This window comes from Chelonus insularis, unplaced genomic scaffold (assembly GCF_013357705.1).
Source record: "Chelonus insularis isolate UGA/USDA-ARS -01 unplaced genomic scaffold, ASM1335770v1 contig_310_pilon, whole genome shotgun sequence".
In the NCBI taxonomy this organism is placed as follows: Eukaryota; Metazoa; Arthropoda; class Insecta; order Hymenoptera; family Braconidae; genus Chelonus; species Chelonus insularis.
In genome coordinates, this window is record NW_023276483.1 from 39,598 (window position 1) to 63,894 (window position 24,297).

The following is a 24,297-nucleotide window of genomic DNA, read 5'->3' on the forward strand; positions in this document are numbered from 1 at the left end:
ACGCCTAATTATAATGTCATTATGATAATACGTAACAATTAATACAAAAATGTACAATCGTGTAAATAAATGTAAAAAGTTGCTGAACTATAGAGATGTATGGCTAGTTGATTGAAACTGTAATTTCAAATAGTTAGGTTTATTTAATTAAAATACCATAGTTAATAAAATTAATTTTGTTTTTTCCACAAATCGGCAATTGTAATGTTATGTTTCGTTGTATTTTTGCACAAAATGGCACATGCTAATGCTATATAAAAATATTAAAATACAGAATGAATGGGACTTTTATATAATTATTTACCCTAATAACAACAACAAAAAAGATTAGTTATTTTTTTCAAGTACTTGTCTCACAGTTGATCAATTGTTTATAAGCAAGTTAAATTATTGTCATTAAACCTAATTAATTGTTATTTACAAAGTCGATTTTTTTTTCTAGCGAGGAATTTTTTCATACCTCTTACATGGTCCAATTTTATTGGTCCGCAAAACTTATATTAAACTCTAAAAAAAAAATTATAAAATTACTCCATCACAGTTAGCAGTCAATATACTGCGCTAAGATACCGTTTATTCATTATTATTACCGCCAAGTACTTGAAACATATATAAATATATTTATATTACAGGTAATTTTGTTCATGTCAAGAGTATAAAATACTGATGTATACTATACAATATAAAATTGATAATGCTGTATAACTTGATAATACTTAAAATAAGATACATGATTACGTGGTATTTCGAAAATAATTAAAACATTTATTATTATTTAATTGCTTCAAGTAATTGCGGTCTGTCATCGACAGGGATCAATGAATACGGTTCATTATTTGTAAAATTTTAACTATTAACATTTTTTATTTAAAAAAATACTAGTCGTAAAAATAAAAATAAAATTGGACTCAGTTTTTAAGTTATTATATAGACTATTTTGAAATCAATATTTTAATATTTACACGCCACATAAATGGCACTTTAGGTCAATGTCAATTATTATTACTCTTCTTTGCACTAGTATAAATAAAATAGTATATCGGGTATACTATTGAGAGATAAAGAATGGCAAAATTACTAAGGCAATAATCAGTATATCTCCACTCTACATGGTAGTAAATGCCGATAGTATACTCTTATACTTAATCAGTTTGAACCAAGTACTGCAAATGATTTCTGTAAAGCAGTAGAATTTCAAGAGAACTATTTAGTTTGTTCGCCTAACTAAGGTAACTGCAAGCTATACGGTCGTTTCATTTTTTCGCAATGGTTTGAGGGGTTGGAGTTCACGTTCAAGCCGATCGAAATCATTGTAGTACTCATGGTCAGATTCTTCTTCAGAGCATCGTTGCTTTACTTGAGAACCAAACGTACCACCGGTAAGTACCCTATCCAGATCTACTGTTGGAATACCAATAATCTGGGGACTCAGAGGACCGTCCTGAGACATTAAATACTCTGGATTATCCAGAGACGTTTTACCTGCTATACTTGTGAATTCTGGATATGTTCGATAACCATTCATTACCACTTTTGGATCTGATTCTGAAAGATAAAAATTATCTATTAGCAAATACATTTTCAGTTGTCTAGTAACATTATAAGTGAATATTAAAATATAGTAAAATGTTTTATTACCGGTGGGCTTCGTGTCTCCAATAAGATCCATGTATTGTGCGGCATTAGTGGGGATTTGTGGTGAAGGCATGAGGTAATCATCTTCATCCAGAGGTAAATCGAGCTTGAGACCACCTACTTGAGCTTGCTGATGTACATTTGTAGCCTCTGTTTGGAAACCATCGTCAGTCACGTCACAATCCCTTGTTCCACCGATTATTTTTAATGGATCCGAACAATATCGTGATTTACCATCCTTCCCAACCACGCTTCGACAATTTTGATCGCTAGGATGAGTGCAGTTGGTTTGATGTTGAATACGTTGGCGATTGGGAACTTTATTCGATGCACTTTCACTGGTGTGAGTGCCTGCATTATACCTCGTGAGTAATTCACGATCCCAATTTTGTTGATTTTGAGGTGTTGGAGAATCCGTTGTGAGAGCTGATAATGTTCCGTTTGGCCAACTCGTTTTTACTGGCGTGGGAGGCGGAGAATCAACAATACTTGATGCTGCAAGTCTCGGTGGTATTGGTGCACGTGACTTTGGCTGAAGATACTCATCACCATCAACTAATGCCTCAGGATCCTCAACTGTTGATGTTAGATGTCGAATCATTTCTTTTTCGTCCTAAAAAAAATTTAATACATTTATTATTACATTCCTTTGAAATATATTTCAATTGCAATAAAAAAAACTTGAACAATTTCCCAACAAACCTGTAGAGTATATGACGGTAATCTCATGTATTTATCTCCTTTAATGGCAAGATAACGACCAGGATCTCTCGACATTTTTGCAAAATCGTCAGCTAATTCTTTGAAGCTTGGTCTTGATTCTGCATCCAACATCCAGCATTTGATCATAATCATATAAACGTCAATACTGCAGATGGCTGGTTGAGGTAATCTCTCTCCTTTTTCAAGTAATTCAGGAACATTACGTGCCGGAACATTGTCATAAGGCCTTTCACCATAGGTAAAAACTTCCCATATTGTAACTCCAAATGCCCAAACATCAGATTTATGAGTAAAAACACGATGTTGAATACACTCAAGAGCAAGCCATTTAATGGGCATTTTGCCACCTGCTGCTTTATATTGTTCTTCATTAATATCTAGTAATTTAGCTAAACCAAAATCGGTAATTTTTACACAATTGGCCGTCTGTACAAGTACATTTCTTGCTGCAAGATCTCGATGAACTAATCGTCGTTCCTCAAGATAAGCCATACCACGAGCAATTTGTGTTGACCAATTTAGAAGAGGTTTTGAACCAATTTTGTCTTTATAAGTGCGTACAAAATCTAAGAGACAGCCTAAAGGCATCAATTGAGTAACCAACATCATCTGAGAAGTCATACAAACTGCTAAAAGTTGAAGAAGATTGGGATGTTCAACGCTAGCCATTATGTAAGCCTCATCAAGGAATTCTTTTGATGTATTTGCTCCTGTGTTGTCATGTAAAACTTTAATGGCTACTGGAATCTTAACATTTTCTCCTTCAGGAACCCATACACCTTTATAAACATTCCCAAATGCTCCATATCCAAGAATCCCACCTTTTCTCATTTCCTCTTCCTTAATAATTCTTAGTTTTGCTAGATTAGGTTTTACACCTGTTGGCCTTAATGGTTCATTATCATCTAAACCAGTAAGAGCCATCGTCATTTTAACAGTATTCTCTTTAGCTTTTGTCTTTAGTCGCCATTGCCACATTATAATTGCTCCGGCAATCATAACAAAAGTCATTACTCCACCAATGATTGCGAGAACCAGAGGTCGGTTTAGAAATTCATTTTCTAAATGAGATGATCCAAGTACTGGTTCAAAAGAACAGTACGGTTCATCATCAGGAGGAAAAATTTTATGAGGAACTTCTGATGGACATGTTTCTGTACAGTTAAATCTTGTTGTGTTATCATATGGCGGTGTTGATTCTAGGTATAATTTGAAATTACGGCACTTATGACATTGATTAGAACCTGGACCATAGCAGCTACGACATTCCGATGAACAAGGTATACATAATTGAGATTCAACTTCTACATAATGATCAGCTGGACATTCATCCTCACAATGTTCATCTCTTTTATATTTTACACATTGTTGACAAACTTGCTCGTGGACGCCATAACCAGTACATTTTTTACATCGTGCATGACACTTTCGACATACTGCTTTTCCAGCAAGAGGTTTCAATGATCCTTGCTCTTGGGGACTCACCCACTCGTAGTAATAGCCTTCAGGACATGGCTCACGTTTTTGTAAACATCCTTCCGGAACATGGCCATTCATAATAGCTTTTACACAACTATGACATCCATTGGGTCCTATATTGTTTTCTGGACCCTCACATCCTCCTACACAGTTTTCATGACAGGATTTACAATGGCCATTATCATTGTATTTAGACGAGGGACACTCTTTGACACAAAATGGACCGTCGCGAAGATGTTTACATTTTGTGCAATGTTCAGCGTTTGGACCATCACATGAACCATCACACTCTTCATGACAACGTTTGCAAATACGAGCATCAGATTGGTAAATTCTGAAAAAAAAAATTTTTAATGTAAGTATATTTCGTTTTAATTTTTTTTAATGATTAAGTTTACACAGCTGTGTAATAATTTACCTCAAATCCTACATGTAAGCAAAAACTTTAGATACAAGAAATATTAATATCGATAAATAGTTGTAGTTAATTTAATAAGTAATTAATGATACTATAATAGTTATTACTGAAAAAATGACATGTTTGTTCTCAACTTACCCAGGTATAATACTGCAGCTCTCGATACATACATTATCAAGCATGAAATTTTTACAAGAAAGACACTGTGAAGGGCCAGGTCCCCAACATCCTTCACTGGAGCATTGTTCATCACACACCAGACCATCCTTAACTGTTACAAAAATATTTAATTAATATTTCAGTTATAAAGATACTTATAAATAATATTTGGAGAAAAATATTTCAAACTTACCGCATTCAGATTCATTTCTATTATTGGACAAGAGACTCTCGTGCTCTGATGAATTTTTAATTCTACTCCAGTCAATAGTCTGTGCATAGCAGAGATCTTTATTTTCCAAAACAATAATTGATCCAGAATTAATTTTTTTCAACGAACGTAAACCAAGCGAGACTAGCGCTGTTTTGACTATATACAATGATGCAAAATATTCAGTAAGTTGTCGACCTCCGATAATTTCAAGATTTCTAAAGTATGATAAATTAGTAAAAGCTGGATGATGAGCTTGAATATTAATATATCCAGTGACTTCTTTTAAAGTGCTAAATATTTCTAAACGATCTGGATGCATAGGTCCATATCTCGAACCAAATGTAAAGTTTGGCAAAATATGTTGATAACCATCAAAAGTATGCTGCATAATATTGATTGATCCCTCATATATGGTACAGTCTCTGAATTGATCAATATTTCCAGAGTGAATTGGATCAACCCCCAGACAGGTTTTGGGACATGGTCCATCACAAGGGACACACTCTCCATTAAGAGCTTTCTTTTTAGGAGGGCAAGATCGCACACAAGCTCCATTATCTCTCAATAAATGTTCTGGACATTTTCTGACACAAGTTGCACCATAGGCATACTTTCCATCAGGATTAGCCTCCCATGAATAAGTTGTTGGATTATATTTTTGCATCGGCGGACATTCCAACGTGCAAACACCATCATCAAGGAAACTCTTACAGGCTAAACAGTCGCTTTGTTTAGGTCCTGTACATCCACCAGCACAGAATAGATGACAACATTCACGAGGATTAGGGCCAAAGCATCTTCCTTGCCAACACTGAGGTGAGCAATTGGTTTTAGAAAATTTCTGACAATTTTCTGGACCCTCTCCCCAGCATCCTTGTTCACAGCTGCGATCACATTCCGGGCATGTTCTTTCTGGTGATGTAAAATTATAAACATAGAAATATCTGCCTCCAAGACCAGTTATTATTTCGTCCCAGTTGATGGTTTTAATGTGACATAAATTGTAATTATTAAACATGCCAACACTGCCACTAAGAATGTCTCTGAGTGCTGGCATTTCGAGATTATACATCTGACACATGGTGACAAACAGTGCAAACTCATTATCATGTATGTTGAGCTTGAATAAAGTCCGTCCTCGGATAATTTGGAGTCGTGGCAAGACCACTCTTCGTACATCCACATGGCTAATGAGAACATAACCAGTAACTTCTCGGATATATTGTAAAAAACTAAGATCTAAGCTATCATTTTGTAGCCAGGTAATCTCCAAATTCCCATCGACATAAGTACAATTTGTGTATCGGTCACGTAAATTTCTGTAGTGATGTTGTTTATTTGATGGCACTGATAGTCGTCCATTGGTACCGATGCAAACTGTAATAACATAAATATTCATTATAATTGATGTAAAATTTTAATTAAACACAGCAAAGTGAAAATTGCAATTGATATTATGAAGCCATAAAAAATATTAAGTGGATATGTATGTACTGATGCTATGCAATAATTGTTCAAGTGTATACCTCGTACATATTCAACTATAAAACTCTCACATACCAACAAGTGGGCGAACCACTTTCATAAACCATATTGTACGTACTCTTGTGTACATCTTATTTTATTATTACCTATATCTGTAGTAATATTTATTCATATACAACAAGTTTTTTTTTTTTTTGAATAATCAGTGTAACCGTTATTTCATTTTTTACTTCTAACATAAAAAATTATGACCAATGATGATGCAGTAAATCTGGGAAGGGAATTTCTATCTATACCTACATACCTGAGTGAGAAATACCATTAGTTATATCCTCACGTTTTTTATTTTCCTACATTTTCAGAGCAAGGAAAATAGTATTGATAAATAAAAACTAGAAACTAATATAAATATGATAATCTATAGCATGAATAAATAATAATAAGTTGCAAAAATAGAAAGTTGAGAATAAAATTTAAAAAATGATATAAAAAAAAAAAGAGAGAGAAGCCGGATACAACTATAGAACCGTTTACAAATGTCTTGAACATGATGAACCAGGAAAAAAAAAGAAGAAATAGTGCAATGTGGAATGCGCTTTGTTGAAGCTTCTATACATGTTTGCTCTTAAACCAGAAGAAGAAGAAGAAGAAGAAGTATAGTTTGGTTCTTTTGCCCGCGGTCATCTATCTTGCGTTTCACCTTCGTCCTCGGTCGTCGTCCTCCCCTCTCCCTCGTGTCTTTCACCTCTGGAACTCTTGGATCTCACCTCGCTGAGCTCGGTGAATATTGTGTTCGTTTGGTATACATATACACATGTATGTATAAATGCAAGGATCACGCGTTCAAACTATGCCAGCTCAAGTTATCCTAGCGTATGGTATATCTCACGAGCTCACGTTTGCATGAGATTTTTGTGATATTTTAAGTTCACGAAGCTATTTTATCATTATTATTCATGAAAAATTATATCTCTTGCATCAATCGAAGATACTTATTTCACAAAAAATAATATTTCAGTTGAAATAATTTCTTTTCAAAAATGATAACACCTTCTTCAATATGAGATGGTAATTTTTTGAATGTTTTTTTTTTTGCATTTTTGAATATAATTTTTGTGTTAATAATATTTATTGAGTAGTTATTATGTTAATAACTGTATTCTTCAAAATAAGAAGAAAAGAAAAAATGAACGGCAAAAGTTGAAGAAAAGAAGAAATTTTTCAAGTTTTTTTTTTCAACTTTTCAAAGTAAAGACTCCTTAAAGCAACGGTATTTTTTTACTCTTTCATAACTGACACTAAAAAATTTGTGTATAAATAGCAGGGATTTAGCCAATAATAATGCAAACCACTCTGTTATCGCTTATACTCATTAATAATGTTCCCAGAAATTTATCAAAATTATATTACTTACAACTAAGACTTATATCCTAAGATAAAATATTGATGATAAAAAAAAAATGGTCTTATTGTAATAACTAAACTCACTTTTTCCTTTGACAAATTCAGAACTAGGATCAGCAGAGGTCTGGTTGCTACCTAAGATAGCAACCAGAAAAAAAATCACACAAATATGAAAGGTCGATAGTGTCCATGATGATGGTTCATGTCCACGCTGATGGTTCATATTGAGCTACATGCCCTTTATAATTAACCAAATATAATGCTTGTTGCTTTTTATCCAAGTATGGGTATGTTAATAGAATTTTGAATAATTTTCTTATCTCTCCTGAGCCCATACTTTCAAGCATCATTATCGAATTTTGTTCATTTTTTGAAATTGTTCATCCATCTTCTGTAAAAAAATTCCCATAATTACTATAAATACTCTTATTAGCATAAACTAACCAGTATAAGTGATTCAATCAAAAGAGAAAAAATAAAATGATACAAAAGTGTTTGTTTTGAGTAATTCTGATTAATGTGCTGTATTGCAGTTTAAAGAAAAGGCAGTCATGACAAACAATATCATAAAGTCTACAGTAAAATAAAGAGAAAGTATATATGTGAGGTGAATTGTTGCTTATTCCAACATCTTGCTATACTTTTATATACTAGGTGTTCACTTATCTCTAAACTTATCACTTGTAGGGGAACTACTTGAGCACATCTTAGCACCATCTTAGGTTCAAATAAAAGATATTCGAGTTATGTTTTGATAACGAATAACAACAGTTGCTGGCGTTGCGAATTTTAATATAGAATTCAAAAGACTTTTATATGCAGATATAAAATAAACTATCTCATCTACCATTATTATTATTAAATATTTATTTTATTTATTTTTATCAACCAACATTACAACTTTTATCAACTAAATGATTTTTTTTCTTTCCATTTTGTTGATTCATTAATTATCCTTTATTAATGTCTTATTATATCAGTGCACTACCTGATAGTTGAGCATGTGTATTATAATGTTGTATCAGTCTCTTTCGCTCCATCTAAGTCGCGTCAACATCAGTTTACTACGCAGTCTAAGATGATGTCACCATTGTAGAATTTATATAAATGATTCCTATTACATGTTATCCATTTATTGAATGTTTTAATTATTTATCAAACATATAAAATGCAAGAATTGTCAGTATTTCAAATCTACCAAAAGGAAATCCTTGATATAAATATCAATACTTGGATAACTAGCCTATCGACAATTTGTCATCACTCTCTATTGGTGGCGTCAACTTATCAATTTGACGCGACACTAGCATGAAAAACCTGATATCACTAGTCATGCATAATTTTCAATTTAATACAAACCTATACATGAACATTTTTCTTTTTCCTTCAAGTACTTCATCTATCTATCCTACATAAATATATCATTATCATAATATTCATAAGAATGCTGAAAATATGACTGAAGTTTAACTCTAAATTGCATGGAAAATAACAGAGAGATAAAAGCAACATAGCTGAGAGTAAAGAACGTTTACAAGTATACTAAGATCCTGGTAGGCAATCTCGTGTGCATCCAGAATCCAGTTTTAAAGGTGCTCTCAGCAATTCTACCAATGAGAAACAAAGAAGACCCTTCTTACAGTATGGATCGTGATGCTTATTCACACCGCCAAGCTCACCTTTGATATCTGTTATAATCCTAATAATCAAAAGCAATGTTGCTTGGAACAAGTTGGTATGAAGTTTTTTATCGAATTCTAGTATAGCAGTTTAGGAATTCAGTTTCTACAGTAAATTAATTACTAGTGAAATAAACTAAGCTAAAAGAATGATAAGAAGTTGCTAGCCAATGGTACCACGTGCATTAAACGCTCGATTTTACCTTCGGGTTAACCTCATTCCTGACGCTGACGTCAGGCGCCTTTCCCTCGCATGATTGGGACTTGAGAGGACCTTTCAGCATCTTAGGTAGGATAGATGGATGAGAAGGATAGAGCCAATGATGTGCAACGATTTTTCTAATATTGCAATAAGCTATGACTAGAATATTGCATCCTAGTTGAGAGAATGTTCATTGATTTAATGATGAATATTCTCTTTAGAAATTCCAACAAATCTGAAGAGGATATTTTATTCAAACATCACGTTCATTGTTGAAGAAAACAATAAATATAATCATAAGCTACAAAGATTTTTTATCTGTAATATTTTTCTCTTACAATGTATGTGCATACTAATTACCTACTTTTAAAAGCAGAACTTTTGTACTCCAAAAACAAGTTTTCAGTAGCTAACTACGATCGTTGTTATTTTTTTCTCTTAATTTTGTAAACGATCAGTTAGTACACGACGACATTCTGGTATTGAGTATTGTCCTTTTGTTCAACTTTGTCAAGTCTAGCTTTTGAAAAATTTGCAAAAAGAGGCTTTAAAAAAACTTTTTTTTTTTGAAAGGCCGGTTTTTGTCAGTGCCATTTCCCTGTTTCAAAGCAAGTAGCAGATGTCACGTGCTAAAGTACACCAAAGAGATCACAGAAGAAAATAGATACATGTTTTTCGAAAAGGACAACTGCCGTCAGCCGACATGCCGCTGGTTTCTTATCCAGTCGTTCAAGTCTCCATGGGTACTAACCGTGTTGTAAACATGGACCTTTTGAGAGGTATCCTGGGAGGCTAGGTTAAAGGAGTAATAGTTGTAAAGAATTGACGTCGTCTTCTACGCGCGGACTTTGAATAAATTTCATGCTTGCGTAATAACTAATAAATGAGCGAAACCTCAGGTAATTAAATCCCAATGACCATTTAAAATTCGGAGAAAAATATGCTATTTTACTTAAGTTAATGTCTCTTTTTTTATTTTTTAATATTTCACTTTTCTATTCTTTTTGAATTCTATAGAAAAATATTAACGCCAGCCCACTCAATAAATGAATTTTAAAAATTCAACTTTCTTTCTTCTATTACTCAAGTCTTCTTTCCTACGCAGCTTTAAATTGCTATGTCATTAACTATCTAATGTAATGATGATTATATTCAATTTTTCTTTTTTCCAATAGTAAGAATATATAAATACAAGAATGTATAAATACAAGATGCATCTGACTCAAACTCACCAATTTGAAAACCACGCAGTTATTTACATTTTCATATATACATCCAATAGAGGAAATTATTCAAGTTATTTTTGATAAAAAGTTGTTTAAAATAATAAATAAAATAAATATTGCACTAAACGAATAATTTTTTAAGATAACTGACAGCTCTTATACACCCACATACTCACACACGTGTACATACACTTGAAATCAGACTTGTCACAAACAATCTCGTGTCCTGATTGCTGTTATTTACTTTAAGATAATTATCGTCACAGTTATATTTCAAGCCACAAAATAGAAATGTTTGAGGTGCACAGAAAAATTAACACATCAATTTGTTAACAGTTTACATAAAAGAAAACTCCGATATATATTTACACGTAGTACTCATCATCAGCAGTAAAAAAAAAATTGAAATAAAACTCTTCTTGAAACACTTTTAACACTTGTTATATCAGAAAAATTCCATGTAAAAATAACTTATCACAAAAAACTGTTTTTAATAAAAAAAATAAAAAGTCACAAGTATTAAAAATGTAGTTAAAAAAAAAGCTCCAAAGTTTTTGGTCCACGCGTGTTACGTCTCACCTTGTGTTGCTGATCAAGTCTGTAGAGCAATCACACAACCTAAGACCTAAGTCCAAGCTGTATACTGATCTCTCTTTCTCAGCTATGCCTCTCTTTCTGCCTTTCTCCACCACCACCATCTCCATCAACGTGGTATATCAGTCGTTGCGTACCTTCTCTTCCACTTCTTCCAGCGACTTGTTGAACAGACAGGCAAGCATATATACAGGCGGGTCGAGAATATAGTGTTGGATAGTTGGATTATATACCTCTTTACCTCTCTTCTACTACCTCACTTCGTTCTTTTTCTTCATCTTCTTCTCCTTCTCTTGGTTTTCTTACCTTCACCGTGTTTCTTCCTTGTGGACCTCCACACTCCTCTACTTTGCTCTTTTAAACAAGCGCACAAGCAACGTTTCTCAACCTTGTATATTCGCTTCGAGCTGATGCAGAAGGTATTCTTCACTATATATACAATCTCAACAGTGTTCTGGTACAAATTTGCACTTTGCATCTTGCAGAAATCAATATAGTGCTAATAAACTATCTAAATGAGCTTATTAGACCTTGCTAGCAAATTATCTTAGAATTTTCAATCATATCTATCAACATTTCTGCAATATTTCCTTGTATTTTTCATTTTTACATTCATTTGCTGCTTCTTCAATAATGTGTATTGTTAGAACAACTTAAATTCCGTCCATTACTAATTTACCATTTCAATCCACAATTAAATAGTAATTTAACAGATGTGAAATAATTATCATAATACTAAATCGAATATAAAATGGCAGAGTCGAGCACTCAAATTCGATTTCTTTTATTTCCTTCAAGGTCTTTTGTTAAGAATAGCTTCCCTATGTATGTAGTTGAGGATATCTTGGGTATTCAAATAGCAGGTGCTTTTATTTTGGAGTTTGGGATCCAGCATCGATAGCATTATTATATGTCATGTGGCCTGACCTCTTGAACAGTTTGCCTCTTTGTACCTTTCTAAATTTTCAGTCTAAATTTTTGATTCTTAAATGAAGAGCCCTTTTTGACCTTTCCAGGCTTCACTGGGAATTTAGATTCAGCTTCACCCCTGTGGTGCCAGTATTGTTACCCATAAGTGGTTTGACGATTTGACCATTTCCCAGGACAATGTTGGGCGGATCAGCGCTTGTGAAGAACCAACCATCTTCCTCCAGGTCTGTCAGTCATGTATATTTCATTTCCAACTAAGCATTATAGCAACAGAGATTACATGCAGAGAACAATATGAGTAAATTTCGACAGAAGAAGCTAAAGGTTCAGTTCTCACTTCGTGGATGTTCTAAAGCCGTTAGTGGGTAGGATTATCCATTGACTTCCATCTGTTTTCTTTCTATATCGTGAAATTTTAAACTACTTTTATAACAATATAGATCTTGTTGTTCAAATTGGATGTATAAAAAGTTTCTAATATGATAATTATTGTAGAATGTTTAATTTGACTCCAAAATATCTCCATATAAATAATGTATAATTAAGTTATATGTGGGTGGTGGATTATACATTTATAAATAGAGAGTTTTTTTTTTAAATAACGTAGGTGAAATGGTACAAGTATGTACGTATATGTCAACAGATTAATTTGTCATTGTTGAGATTTAATACGTGAGCACGATAAAAACATTAAAGTGACTGGCTTCTTTCTGACTCGTCAAGTTAACTGTAATTCTATGAAAATACATACCCAGTTATAATTCAATATGCTTGTTCATGAATTAGTTTCATAACAACTAACTTGATTGTTCATACATACAAATAAAAACAAATTATTATGTATATTAAAAACCAAATGAATAACAATGCATGAATAAACCTCCTAAGAAATCGAAATTATATACAATAGATGTTTTCATCTATCAAAGCTTTAATGTGTAAATTTTCAACTTAAGTTCCTAAAAGGAAAAGAACAAATCACCATCTTTGTAAGTATTCCAGCAATAACTAAATGACTAATTTTTATTTTTAACGATAATTTCTTTTTCCAAGTAAAATAATGTATGTCAACCTGATGTTAATGATGATGCTTTTGCTGATTTTACATCTTTATAATTTCACGAGAACTGAGAACTTGACCTTCTTACTTCCATAAGTAAATGGCATTTATCCATCTAATTGATTTTATAATAATAATTAACTCTACCATATGGTATATGGTGAGGTTTATTTCAACTTTAATGATCCAAAATTCCCAGGAACAACTATCATTTTTTACGATACCAAATAATTGAATACCGTGGAACAGTCCTTTGAAATATTCCCAATGTTTGACAACTAAATTTTAATTCAACTATACTCATTGCACAATAAACATACATAAAATAAAATAAGGGAGAAGCTCTTTTGGCATTCGCGACGTCCTCAGGTCTTCTGTAAAACTGTAGGGATAATTATTTATGCCAGATAGGATCTTACCTGAAGAGCCTAGGTTATTTGAGAGACAAAAGAATCTTCTGCTCGTATCGTTAGGAGCACTCGCCGCCGCCGAGACACGCGTTGGTTTTGTTTAAAGAAAAAAGAAATAATATAAAAGAAGAAGGAAAAGAAGATGGAGAAAATACCTTTGGCTCAGCAGGGAATCCAGAGAGACCTGAAGCACTTTACTTGGGAATAAACGTATCTTGGGAATATTTCGTTGAAATAATTATTTTTACGAGCTTTAAAGAATGCATTTTCTACTCAGTAGATCCTACTGCTATCACTTTTAAATAACTAACTAATAAATAAATAGTATTACTATAATTATTTAATATTATTTCTAGGAACATTAAAAAACTATCGACAGAGTGTATGATTAAAAAAGATCTGCGGTTTTACTGTTATTGTTATTATTAATAGCTTAGTTTTATAGTTTTACTAGTGAATTTTTATCTTGATTTATAGATATATAAAGTTATTATTCAAAGAAGACACGAAATTGTTAAAATATTTTGTATTATTATAATATTGCGTGGTGAAGACAATTAAAAACAAGATAATAGTGAAGACCTGGAATGTTGATTTTTTCTTGAAAAACTTTTATTTAAATTAGTGTTAAAGTACCTAATAAAAAAAAGACATGTTATTTTCAACCATATAAAATATTCTTGCGATGATTTCTCAAAGATTCGTTGGGGTTTACTATCAACTTCGGAGGTCTCCTGCTTCAATCTTGTAAGACAACTTGTAAAACGAGAACGAACGTGAGAGGATGCTTTTCGACTGTTTTTCGACCGCGGGGCCTATCTGTTCGTTGAATCTATCAGCCCACTCTCTCTTTCGGCTTGAAAAGGAATAAATTGACAGTGGGTACGTTACTCAATCTGATAGACTGGACACTGAATAATTTAAACTTAAAGGTACGAATATTATTATTTTTTCTTTTTGTTTTTTTTTTGCACACTGAATATACTTTTGTTTTAAACTTTTACTTATTGTAAAAAGCATACCTGTTTCAGTACATTTATATCCACTTTATTCGGCTCCAAGTATCAATTGTTTAATTGTTATTGTTTTACTCACCTGAAAGAAAAAAAATATTAAATTAGAAAAAATTATTATCAACTATCTTATCAATATCTTAACACGTAGATTAATTACTTATAGATATTAGTTGATAGTGGTACATGAGATTGAGATCTCTCAATTAAGTTAGTTTTTTCTCTAGTAAGTTTTATCATTATTGATTTTATCCATGATTAAATATTTAATTTTAAAGATAACACAATAGACAATCAAGCCATTGGTCTGTCCAGGTACACTTAATGAAATTTAAACGGCCAAGAGAATTTTAATGAAACCCCAAGTGACTTCATCGATACAAAACAATACTTTATCTGGAATAGTAATTAATGTGATTTCCAATAGGTCATCGTCACATAACCTTCGAAACTTAATTTTATACTTGTTTATTCTAATTTTAATTGATAAAATTCAAAATGACAAATAAATCCAAAACTTTATTGGGTTTGTTTGTATCCTAAATCAGCTGATTAACTAAATAGAGTCAGGCCAAACTCGAATATGTTTGGTTACAAATTTATTCAGCTCTTCTTGCTGAAAACTTTAAACTTTTTTTAGCTTAGCGTTAGGCAATATTACCTCGGGGTCGTGATCCCGATGCAAAAGGCCACCGACCCTTTCTCTAGCCTGCATTTTATGCTTTAATTTTTGTTGTAAGAACTACTTCTTCGTAGAAGGTGACATATGATGATCACATGACATTTAGAATGCACGATTAAACTAACAAAACTTATAAAAGACATCGACACAGATGTCGAAGACAATTTACATTGTTTTTATCCATTAATAATAAGCAAAAAAAAAGTAAAAATCCAATATTTTTTGTATTTTTAGGAATGTTTACACCGTTTCGACCGTTAGGAAAAAAAAATGGTTGGTCCATGATGGTAAAGAAAATGCCAAGCTTGATTGGTAATATATCTTCGAAAGTGATGTACTTTACCGACAGTGAATTAAGCTAATATTTCCCCACAAGTCTCTGTTTTATTGACCGAGCTAAAATGGACTTTCTGTGCAAAGGTATTTTGCAAGATGCAATTCTAAGCAAAGTAAAATAAACATAATAATAAGAGAAAGTTTGCGTGGATGTTACGTAGATGTAAAGTTGTTTCCTTGGTCGATATTGTGTTTCATAAATATATTATTATTTCAGTTTCTATTTTACTTAGAATTAATTATAATAATTAGCCAACAACAAAAATTTTTTAATCATTAATTCAACTTTTATAACAAACTTTCTTATTCAAACCATTTAAATAAATTTAAATTGCAATAATATTCAAGTAAAATACCTTGAATGTAATATTTTCATTATGTTTTTCTCTCATTGATCATTTTTGTAACTAAGTAAATGAACTAAAATGGAAAATTTCTCAATTTTTTCCGCAACAAATGAAGTGCACAAGGTTGCAGAGGGCATGATATTGCGTGAATAGAAAAAGTCGTGAGAGAATACAGCAGCAACCCAGTGAAGAAAAGTGGTTTGAAACATATGCTGAGAAGTGGGTAGGCGCGTAGTTGGCCATGTGGTGATGAGAATAAGGATGCCGTGCAGCGTCCCATACCATTCAAAGTTGCATATAGTAGAAAGTCTCGATTATTTTGCTTACTAAAGAGCCTGTGAGAAATACTATTATTTAAATGCATATTTAAGTGAACCATAAAGGGCACAAAAGGTAAACAAGTATTTTTCTTATCTTCTTCAAACTTATTTAAATGGTATTAAATATTAAGTAAACAATTTATTAAGCATTAAACCAACCATTTACTGAAATAAACAGAATTATTGACAATTTGTATACTATGTTTAGGAAAGTTTGGAGCACCTGCGTATCATCTGAAGCGTGGGATGTTTTAAAGAACTACAGGTATACTGTCAGGAGTCTTCTCTTTAATAAAGGAGCAAGAACATCACAGAGCTTGAATAACACAGACTATATTGTATATAAAAAAGAATGAGAGAAATTGAAAAAGGTGTTGTACCACGAGTAGGTAAAATTTCTCTCACGCTGGGAAGCTTTAGCCATTTTCTTTGCATTTTGGTTCCCCTTCTGAACCAAAGAAAAGATAAAATTTATTTTGACTCTGAATAACATTTATGTGACATATGTCTATGAACTAGATCAAGACGGAAGTGAAATGTCTACTTTCTAGTACGTTATAATTGATATATAATCTCAGATCATGGTTAGAGATTCTCTATTGCAAAGCCTTTGATTTTTCCACAAAATATTCGCCTAAAGAGCAGCTGATGCTCACCTATAGCATGTGAGCGGAAGAGATGATGTAGAAAAGAGAGAGAGATGATATGAGAGAGATCCTCGAAACAGGACGTGCGTCCTTGTGAGGAGATCCTGCTTCCGGGTTCTCATCTATATATGTATATTAAAAATTCACTAGAGAAATAACCAATATGATCTTGAAGAAGTACACCTGGTATTTTTTTGTTCTTCTTTACATCCCCATTATTTCCATTTCCAATAGATTAACATGACTACTACTTTAAAAGACAAATGGATTTTTTTATATGTTTAATAATAGATAGGTTTTTTTTAGAAGGTTTACCATAAATCTCTATTGCGTATGGTAAATTTTTACCAGGCATTTGTACTTCTCATTACCGTTTAACTATCAGGAATTTTCACGCTTGTGATTTAACATTCAGAGCGTGGGAAATTGAGCTTTTAATTGGGCATTTGGAGAACATGTGCTGAGGGCGTAAGAAGACAGTAAAATAAACCATATGGACCATCACCAATTTGGTTGGAAAAAATTGAAACTGATATCTTAATCAATGAATTATTAACAAAATCAATAGTTGGAACTAATCAAGAGATAGAAATATAGCTTATGGGCTGGATTAATTAATTACTTATATTAAATTAACTGATAAAAAACGTAATATAGAAGATGATTTTAAAAAAAGGCTATATAGCATCTGTTATTTGTATAACATACACATGGGAACTTTTTTCGCGAGTGTACACATTGAAATTCTCATTAGTCTAACATAAATTCATTTCTTTGATCAGCATGCCGGAGGAGGTCGTAAAAAATTATCATATACAAATTTTTTCTCTAAATTTGTCAATAATTAACTAAATTATGTGAATTTACAATTTTATCTTCTGCTGAATTCTAAATTTTGGTATTAAATTTATTTAAATTGTTTTATTAGATGAAGTTTAAGGCTCTCGGGTAATTATTGTTGCTCAAGAGCCCAAGTCTATACCAATTCCGGAGTAAAAGTAGGACTTTGTCGTCTCTTCCGTTCCCATCTCAGTTCTTCTTACACATATAATAATACTGAGAGCTCATCAGGTCGTGTAACGCTATATCCAGGTGCTCTCTTCAACTTTTATATAGACTAGATATTTGAGGGACCTCTTCATTTTACATGCTGGTAAGCATGTTTACCTTCACGTAATATAAAAAGGGTACGAAATGGGTGGTCAGATAGATATCAAATGAATATCATTGTTTATAAAATCCTTTCTTTAGAGCCTGATTAAATGGATGGGTGGATTAAGAAAAAATAAAATTCTTGTGTTTTAATAAATTCATTGGAATTGAAAGTTTCATAGAAAATGCAATAAAACGTGTTTCTATATTATACAACAATGTACATGGCTGGAGTATAGTACTTTTAAGAGCGGCCGAGTTCACTTGTTCATCCAGTCTCTCTGTGGACGTTCACCCCAACAACAACGACGCTCGCGGCCAAGTATCGGAGAATATACGATTCTCTGGCTTTGATTGTACCCCGACCTTGTCATGTCTCTGCGCGCGGAGACATATCTGGGCTGTTTTCTTGGGAGAGCTATGCACAAGCCAGGTATGGTAAAACCAGAGCCTGAGCAGCTCTTTTATCTTCTTTTTCAGTCTTTATCATCGTCTTAAGCTCTCAGGTTCTACACCAGTTCTTTATGAGTTCAAGTTTAATTCTAAAAATTAAAATTGTATTCCCATGATAAAATTTATTTGATTTCCGGATTTTAAGTATCTCCAGTTTTATCAATAACCGTAGTATTAATTATCATTTCCGTTGGGCGTGAATGATAATTGTAATTGAATTTAAAACAGGATGAAAAGATGCAGTTATAGAGTATATTTTTGTTCATTCCTGAATGTAAAAAAATTGGGAAATAAAATAACATAAAATGAATTAAAATAAGAAATGAAAGATGGAAGAAGGTTTGAATGATTAAAAAAAGTGGAAGAATTATAAAGGCATATGTAAGACAGAGTAAAAGAAAGACTGGCTCGAGCTCTTGGTGAGGAACATGCAATCTTCGTTCATTCAAGACGTACTGGGAAACTGCATGGTTATTACATACCTGAATGAGATAGAATATGTATACAGGGAGTATATACGAAGGGAAAAGAATAATAATGATGAGAAAAAAAGGAGAAAAAAGATGAGAAAAAGGAATACTAAAGGTAGAACCCATAAGGATGGATGCGAAACTCAATATCAAAGAAGGTTCTCGCAGTGTGTGTAACCACTGCACGCAATTTTCAACGGTTGTATACTAAAGTATTTTCAGAAAAAGCCTTGAATATTTTTTATTGCTTATACTTTTTTACTTTTAGTTTTCATATGCATACCGGATTCTGCTTTTACTTGGAACCAATATTTAGGTTATATTATTTCAATAAAATTCAATTGTTTATTTAATTACTCAAGTTTATTATGACGTTGTCAATTACAAGGTAATATTTTATAACCAATAATGAAAGACAATGAAGAAGAATCAATAAATAAATATTGGAAAGTATTCAAAGAAAAATGCTCAGTCATAAATTTTACAACAACTCAAGTATTTTCTGATAATTATAAATGTGGAAAAAATTCTATAAAAACCGGTATGTCATGGTAAAGAATTCTTGATGATTATTTTAATTTATAGTTTTATTTATAAATTTATTTTATGAGAAATAATTATAATAAAAATAAACAAATATCTGGTTTTACAGGAAAAAAGAAAATTGAATAGAAAAAAAGTACTCCAAAAAGAGTAATGTTTATTTCAACAAATGTTATTGAAAATATTAAAAGAATTGATTAAAAATAAAAAAAATGATAATAAATTAAGAAAGAAAAATATTTACGAGGTACTTTAAGTCATGGGTTCTCATTCAGAATAAATGAATTAATTATATAATTTGGAGCAAATTCATCAGATTCATTCCAATAAAATTTTATTATATTGTTCCAGGTTCTTTTCATGCCACTGTCAGCTCATTTATCGTATATTGACAGTAATTATTTATTAAAACAAAATTACCAAAGTATTAAATGATTCATCATCAAATTATCATTTCAACACCAATTAAAAAAAAAGTCATCAAACATCATTTTTTTTCTGGAAAAAAAAAGATAACAATCGATTTTCTTGGATATTTAAATTGAATAAAACATCTTGACGTATATCCAAGTGTGAAACATCATTTGAGCATTGAATTCCGGGCCAATACGCGTGCCCCCCTCATCAACCTCAATTAACTTTACCGTCTCGCAGCAACCGCAGCAGCTCTAACTTATGGAATCACTTTACAAAGCTATAAAAACGATGTAAAGAGTAGTATGTGGACATTTATCAAGTATATAAATCATCACTGAATGTCTTATGCAATTACACGAAAAATATCTAAAAATAAATCGATCTGATAAGCCAAACATATTGATGTTTGAATAAAGCATTTCTCCTGGACTCTACAAGTGTTAAACTGTTTAAAGAATTAAATGGGCATCATGTTTATGAATTTCTTGAGCAGATTAGTAGTGTCAATGCTCGATAAAAAAGATTGTAAACGAGAAGCATCCGTTGGCTTCTTTAGATCGGCAAGTATAAAGACACATCAGGGTTACTATCGGTATCAAGGGGCTTTGAACTTGCTGATCATTCAAGAGCAACTGCTAGGTTTAGCGTGTATATTCTACTTCCGTTTTGTGAATCGTCTCGATTTAATTGAAGGCCAAATTATGTTACCTTTGCTATCAAAAGGATTAAAATCTGTGTAGCATAATGCACTTTTGTATGAGAACATAATCTTTCCCTCTCATTACATCCAACCCTTTCAAAGAATTTATTCGTAACATGTCTTAGACTATTATGAACTCAAATAAACATGTCATTGAAATTAAATTATTTAGAAACATGTTTAAAAGAGATTATAAAGAAGCAACACCTAAATCATCAACAATGATGGATATTTGAAGAAAGATATGTTTTATTGTTTAGATAGTATTTTATAAACAAAGGTTTCTAAAATCAGAAGATGATCCAATAATAGATCCTTTGATTATTGAAACATAGATGAAAATAATTTCTTTAGGTTTTTTAATTCAGGCTTTAAAAAAAAATTCTTGCCTTTGTAGTTATTAGAGATATATTTTCCTTTGGTTTGTGAACCTTCTAGCATCGACGATTGGGACAGTATTCCGATAAATAGGATTGTGCAGGTTAGACCCCCGTGTCTAAACCTTCTCGACAGGGCGTTCTTTTTTCCTGAAAGCCAAATGAATTCCATTCTCTGTACCTTTGCAGAGTTGCCACTTCTCCGTTTTACTTGAAAGTACTCAAATTAAAAGTTGGATGATTTTTCCTTCAAGTCATTTTTGCTGAATTTACATTTATTTTACTTTGAATAAAATTCTAGATGTAGAACAAAAAAAAATAATATATCTGCAATTATATTTGTAATCTATACCACAACAGATAATTTTTATCATTTTACAAACTAAAGAATGTTAGAAAGTATTATGATAATACTTTTATGGTCATGATTGTTCCAAAGAATACATTTAGCTTTTAAATATTTATTAGTTAATTGTCTGATTAAAAACCTGGAGAAAAAAATACTCTTACTTTTTTTCTTCATTTCTTTCAAGGAACTCGACTGTAGCTTTTAATATTCCATCATCTTTCATTCATTGTCACGTATGGCGATTCTTATAATTGAACTAAATATCATCATCAAGATCTTTACTATTCAGCATCATCTAGCATTCTTGGCAGATTAATTAATAGATTTGATTGTCATTTTAGAAAAATAATAACTTATGAAATATTTATATTTAGCTAAAAGATAAAAGAATTAGCACGTGATAGGCAAGATGCGTGACGTGTTCCCACGAATCAACATCGCATCTCTCATCCAGGTCAACACCACTTGAACCAATCTCGATGACGATGCCGATTGCTGTTGATGACACATCAGCCACAAATCATCCATTGCGGTTGCTGATTTTACTATAAAGATTATTCATTTAATTTATTCTACATTTAATTGAAAAGTAAATACTTGTTAATGATTCAACAATAAATGATTATTCAGCTGTTAATCTTACATAACTGCCATTGTCACAAGAATGTAACAAAAATTGGATTTATTTAGAAATAATAATGATTTATATGAGTCGAATGGACTTTACAATCGTGATTTATCATAAACGCACTTTAGCACTGGCCGAGACAGCAATTGAGCTATCTATCCTTTGCGACAGCAATCAAAGTTAAGAGTGCATACATTCACCTCACCGCTCATCGGTTATGCTTCTTAATACTATTATTGTTTGCTCTCTTTCTCACATGCTACGGTTAATTTTTATTGATATAAATATTCTTGAAAATCTCAAAGTTTTTGATGTTCAAGTGTGATATGTAGTTCTTTGTCCAGCCAAAATATTAAAAAAAAAAACCTCAACAATGAGTTTTAATTTTCTATACGTATGTATAGAAAGTAGAAAAATGGTAAAATTGAGCAACGTATTTGAAGATTTATACTTGACAAAAGTCACACTCTGACGAATTGGAAAAGAAGAAAAAGGTAGTAAAACTGACAGAGAATTCGAGAGGGAGACAAAAAAAAAGTCTTTAGACATTTTCTTCTATTCTCTGAGAGTATATAGTAAAGGTAGCGTATATACTTGTATAAGTTTACAGACTTGGATTCAGACTTTATGCTTGGCTGAATACCGCTCCTCTGTCTATGCCATTCTATGCGCCTTTCCTTGGTGAAGTAGAACGAGAAAGGTAGATACAATGTGAGAGAGCAAGACAAGTAAGAAGATAGTCCAAGGTATTCCGTTTACTATGCACTTTGTAGCCATATACATTTTTTCAGTAAAAAGAAAAATTTCTTAAATTTCCTACCAAGCCATAAGAGTGTTTATGAGTTGCTTTATAAAAAGTAAACTAAACAGAATTCTCCTACTCTGTGAGCTTCGCGGACGAGTACATCTTATAAAGACCTAATTAACCGTTTAACAAGATATATTTAACCAATGGCAAGTGTGTGTGCTGGAGTCTTGAGACAAAACAAAATTATCCTTCTTGATTCTAATGAATTACATAGTATGTGAGTATCGTTAGTTATCTATTGTCTATTATCTTAGCTGAGAACCACATTGCAACTAAAAAAAAAAAAAACCATCTTGTCAATAAAACTCATTACATACTTCCTAAATAATAGTTTAATTAAAAGTTTTAATTTGAATTTATTATCAATGTCATTTGATAGAAATATCTAAAATAATATCGACACTTTGTTTTATTCTATTCAACTCATAAATTCTATTAATCAATAAATACTTCTGAGTTCTATGTATTTTTAGAATTTATTTTGAAATAAGAATTTTTCTTAAATTACTTAACGTTATCATAATACTCAATGATTATTTATCAGAATTCTTTTAAGTTATCTCAAAAGTACTATACAGCGATAAGTACATAATCAAATGAATATAGTCGTTGTGTTTAAACGTATCAAGGAATAAAATTTCTTAAGACATAACTGCAATAAGTAATCATAAATATGGTGTATGGGTTTAGTGATTGAATTTATTTTGATCACTAGCTCACCTCTTTCTTCAATAACATCTGCATTGGTTACAAAATCAGCTATAACCAAGAGTAAGCAAATCCCAAAGGTTTTGATTCTTGCCATCTTCTAGTCGTTATCCAGGACTTGTTGGTGGTCTCCGGTAACAACTACCTCCACATAAATAACGGGAAACAAGGCATATCACTTACAAGCACTTGGTGAAACCACAGCACTTTTTATGATTTCACTCTGTTGCACCTTACAAGGTGTCGTAAAGTAAGTAGTAATGTTTCCTGCGATGAAAAACAACCACCTGTCGTGCGTCTACCTCAGCCCTTTCAACATTTACATGTGTCTAATTCCATTGCGTCACACATCATTACTCACTTGAATTCACGTTGTTGATTATTATACATTTGAATCCAAAAAAGTATACACTTTCTTTGTTTTTTATTTTTTGGAGTATTTTGTCATGAGTTCACAATATAATACGTTTATGCCTATTTCAATTTCAAACTTTACTCTGATGTTTTGATTACGTAAAACTGACCTAAATAATTAACAAAAGTGTCATATTTTCTCGATAATTTGAATAAAAATAATGAACAAAACACATTAAATAAACGCACGCCGCACTCCGTACACACTCACGCGCGATGGTCGAGTCGAGAATACGCGCGTCTTGTCAGTGACTGTAGAACTTTGACGCATGCGCTTCAGGTGGCGTTGTCTTACGAGAAATAACGAAGATTTCC

General features: G+C 32.0%; 1 protein-coding gene and 1 long non-coding RNA gene across 6 annotated transcripts; one reads left to right on the forward strand and one right to left on the reverse strand.

Moving 5' to 3' along the window:
- Positions 1-24,232, reverse strand: Egfr (epidermal growth factor receptor). 5 transcript variants are annotated; one of them, XM_035080694.1, is made up of 8 exons: positions 23,581-24,232; positions 21,586-21,969; positions 21,088-21,372; positions 4,608-6,005; positions 4,394-4,526; positions 2,338-4,171; positions 1,639-2,248; positions 1-1,545 (listed from the first exon to the last, which is right to left on the reverse strand). In XM_035080694.1, exons 3-8 carry the CDS (start codon positions 21,245-21,247, stop codon positions 1,241-1,243), a joined length of 4,440 nt encoding a protein of 1,479 aa, XP_034936585.1. In that variant the 5' UTR covers positions 21,248-21,372; positions 21,586-21,969; positions 23,581-24,232; the 3' UTR covers positions 1-1,240. The 5 variants fall into 5 exon arrangements, with proteins under 5 accessions (XP_034936585.1, XP_034936588.1, XP_034936587.1 ...); XM_035080697.1 differs by lacking the exons at positions 21,088-21,372; positions 21,586-21,969 and adding an exon at positions 7,602-7,908; XM_035080696.1 differs by lacking the exons at positions 21,088-21,372; positions 21,586-21,969; positions 23,581-24,232 and adding exons at positions 7,602-7,908; positions 11,204-12,250.
- LOC118065433 (uncharacterized) lies at positions 16,155-17,150 on the forward strand. Its single transcript, XR_004690165.1, has 2 exons — positions 16,155-16,389; positions 16,525-17,150. It is a non-coding gene; the product is annotated as an uncharacterized lncRNA (long non-coding RNA).
- Positions 24,233-24,297: the final 65 nt, after the last annotated feature.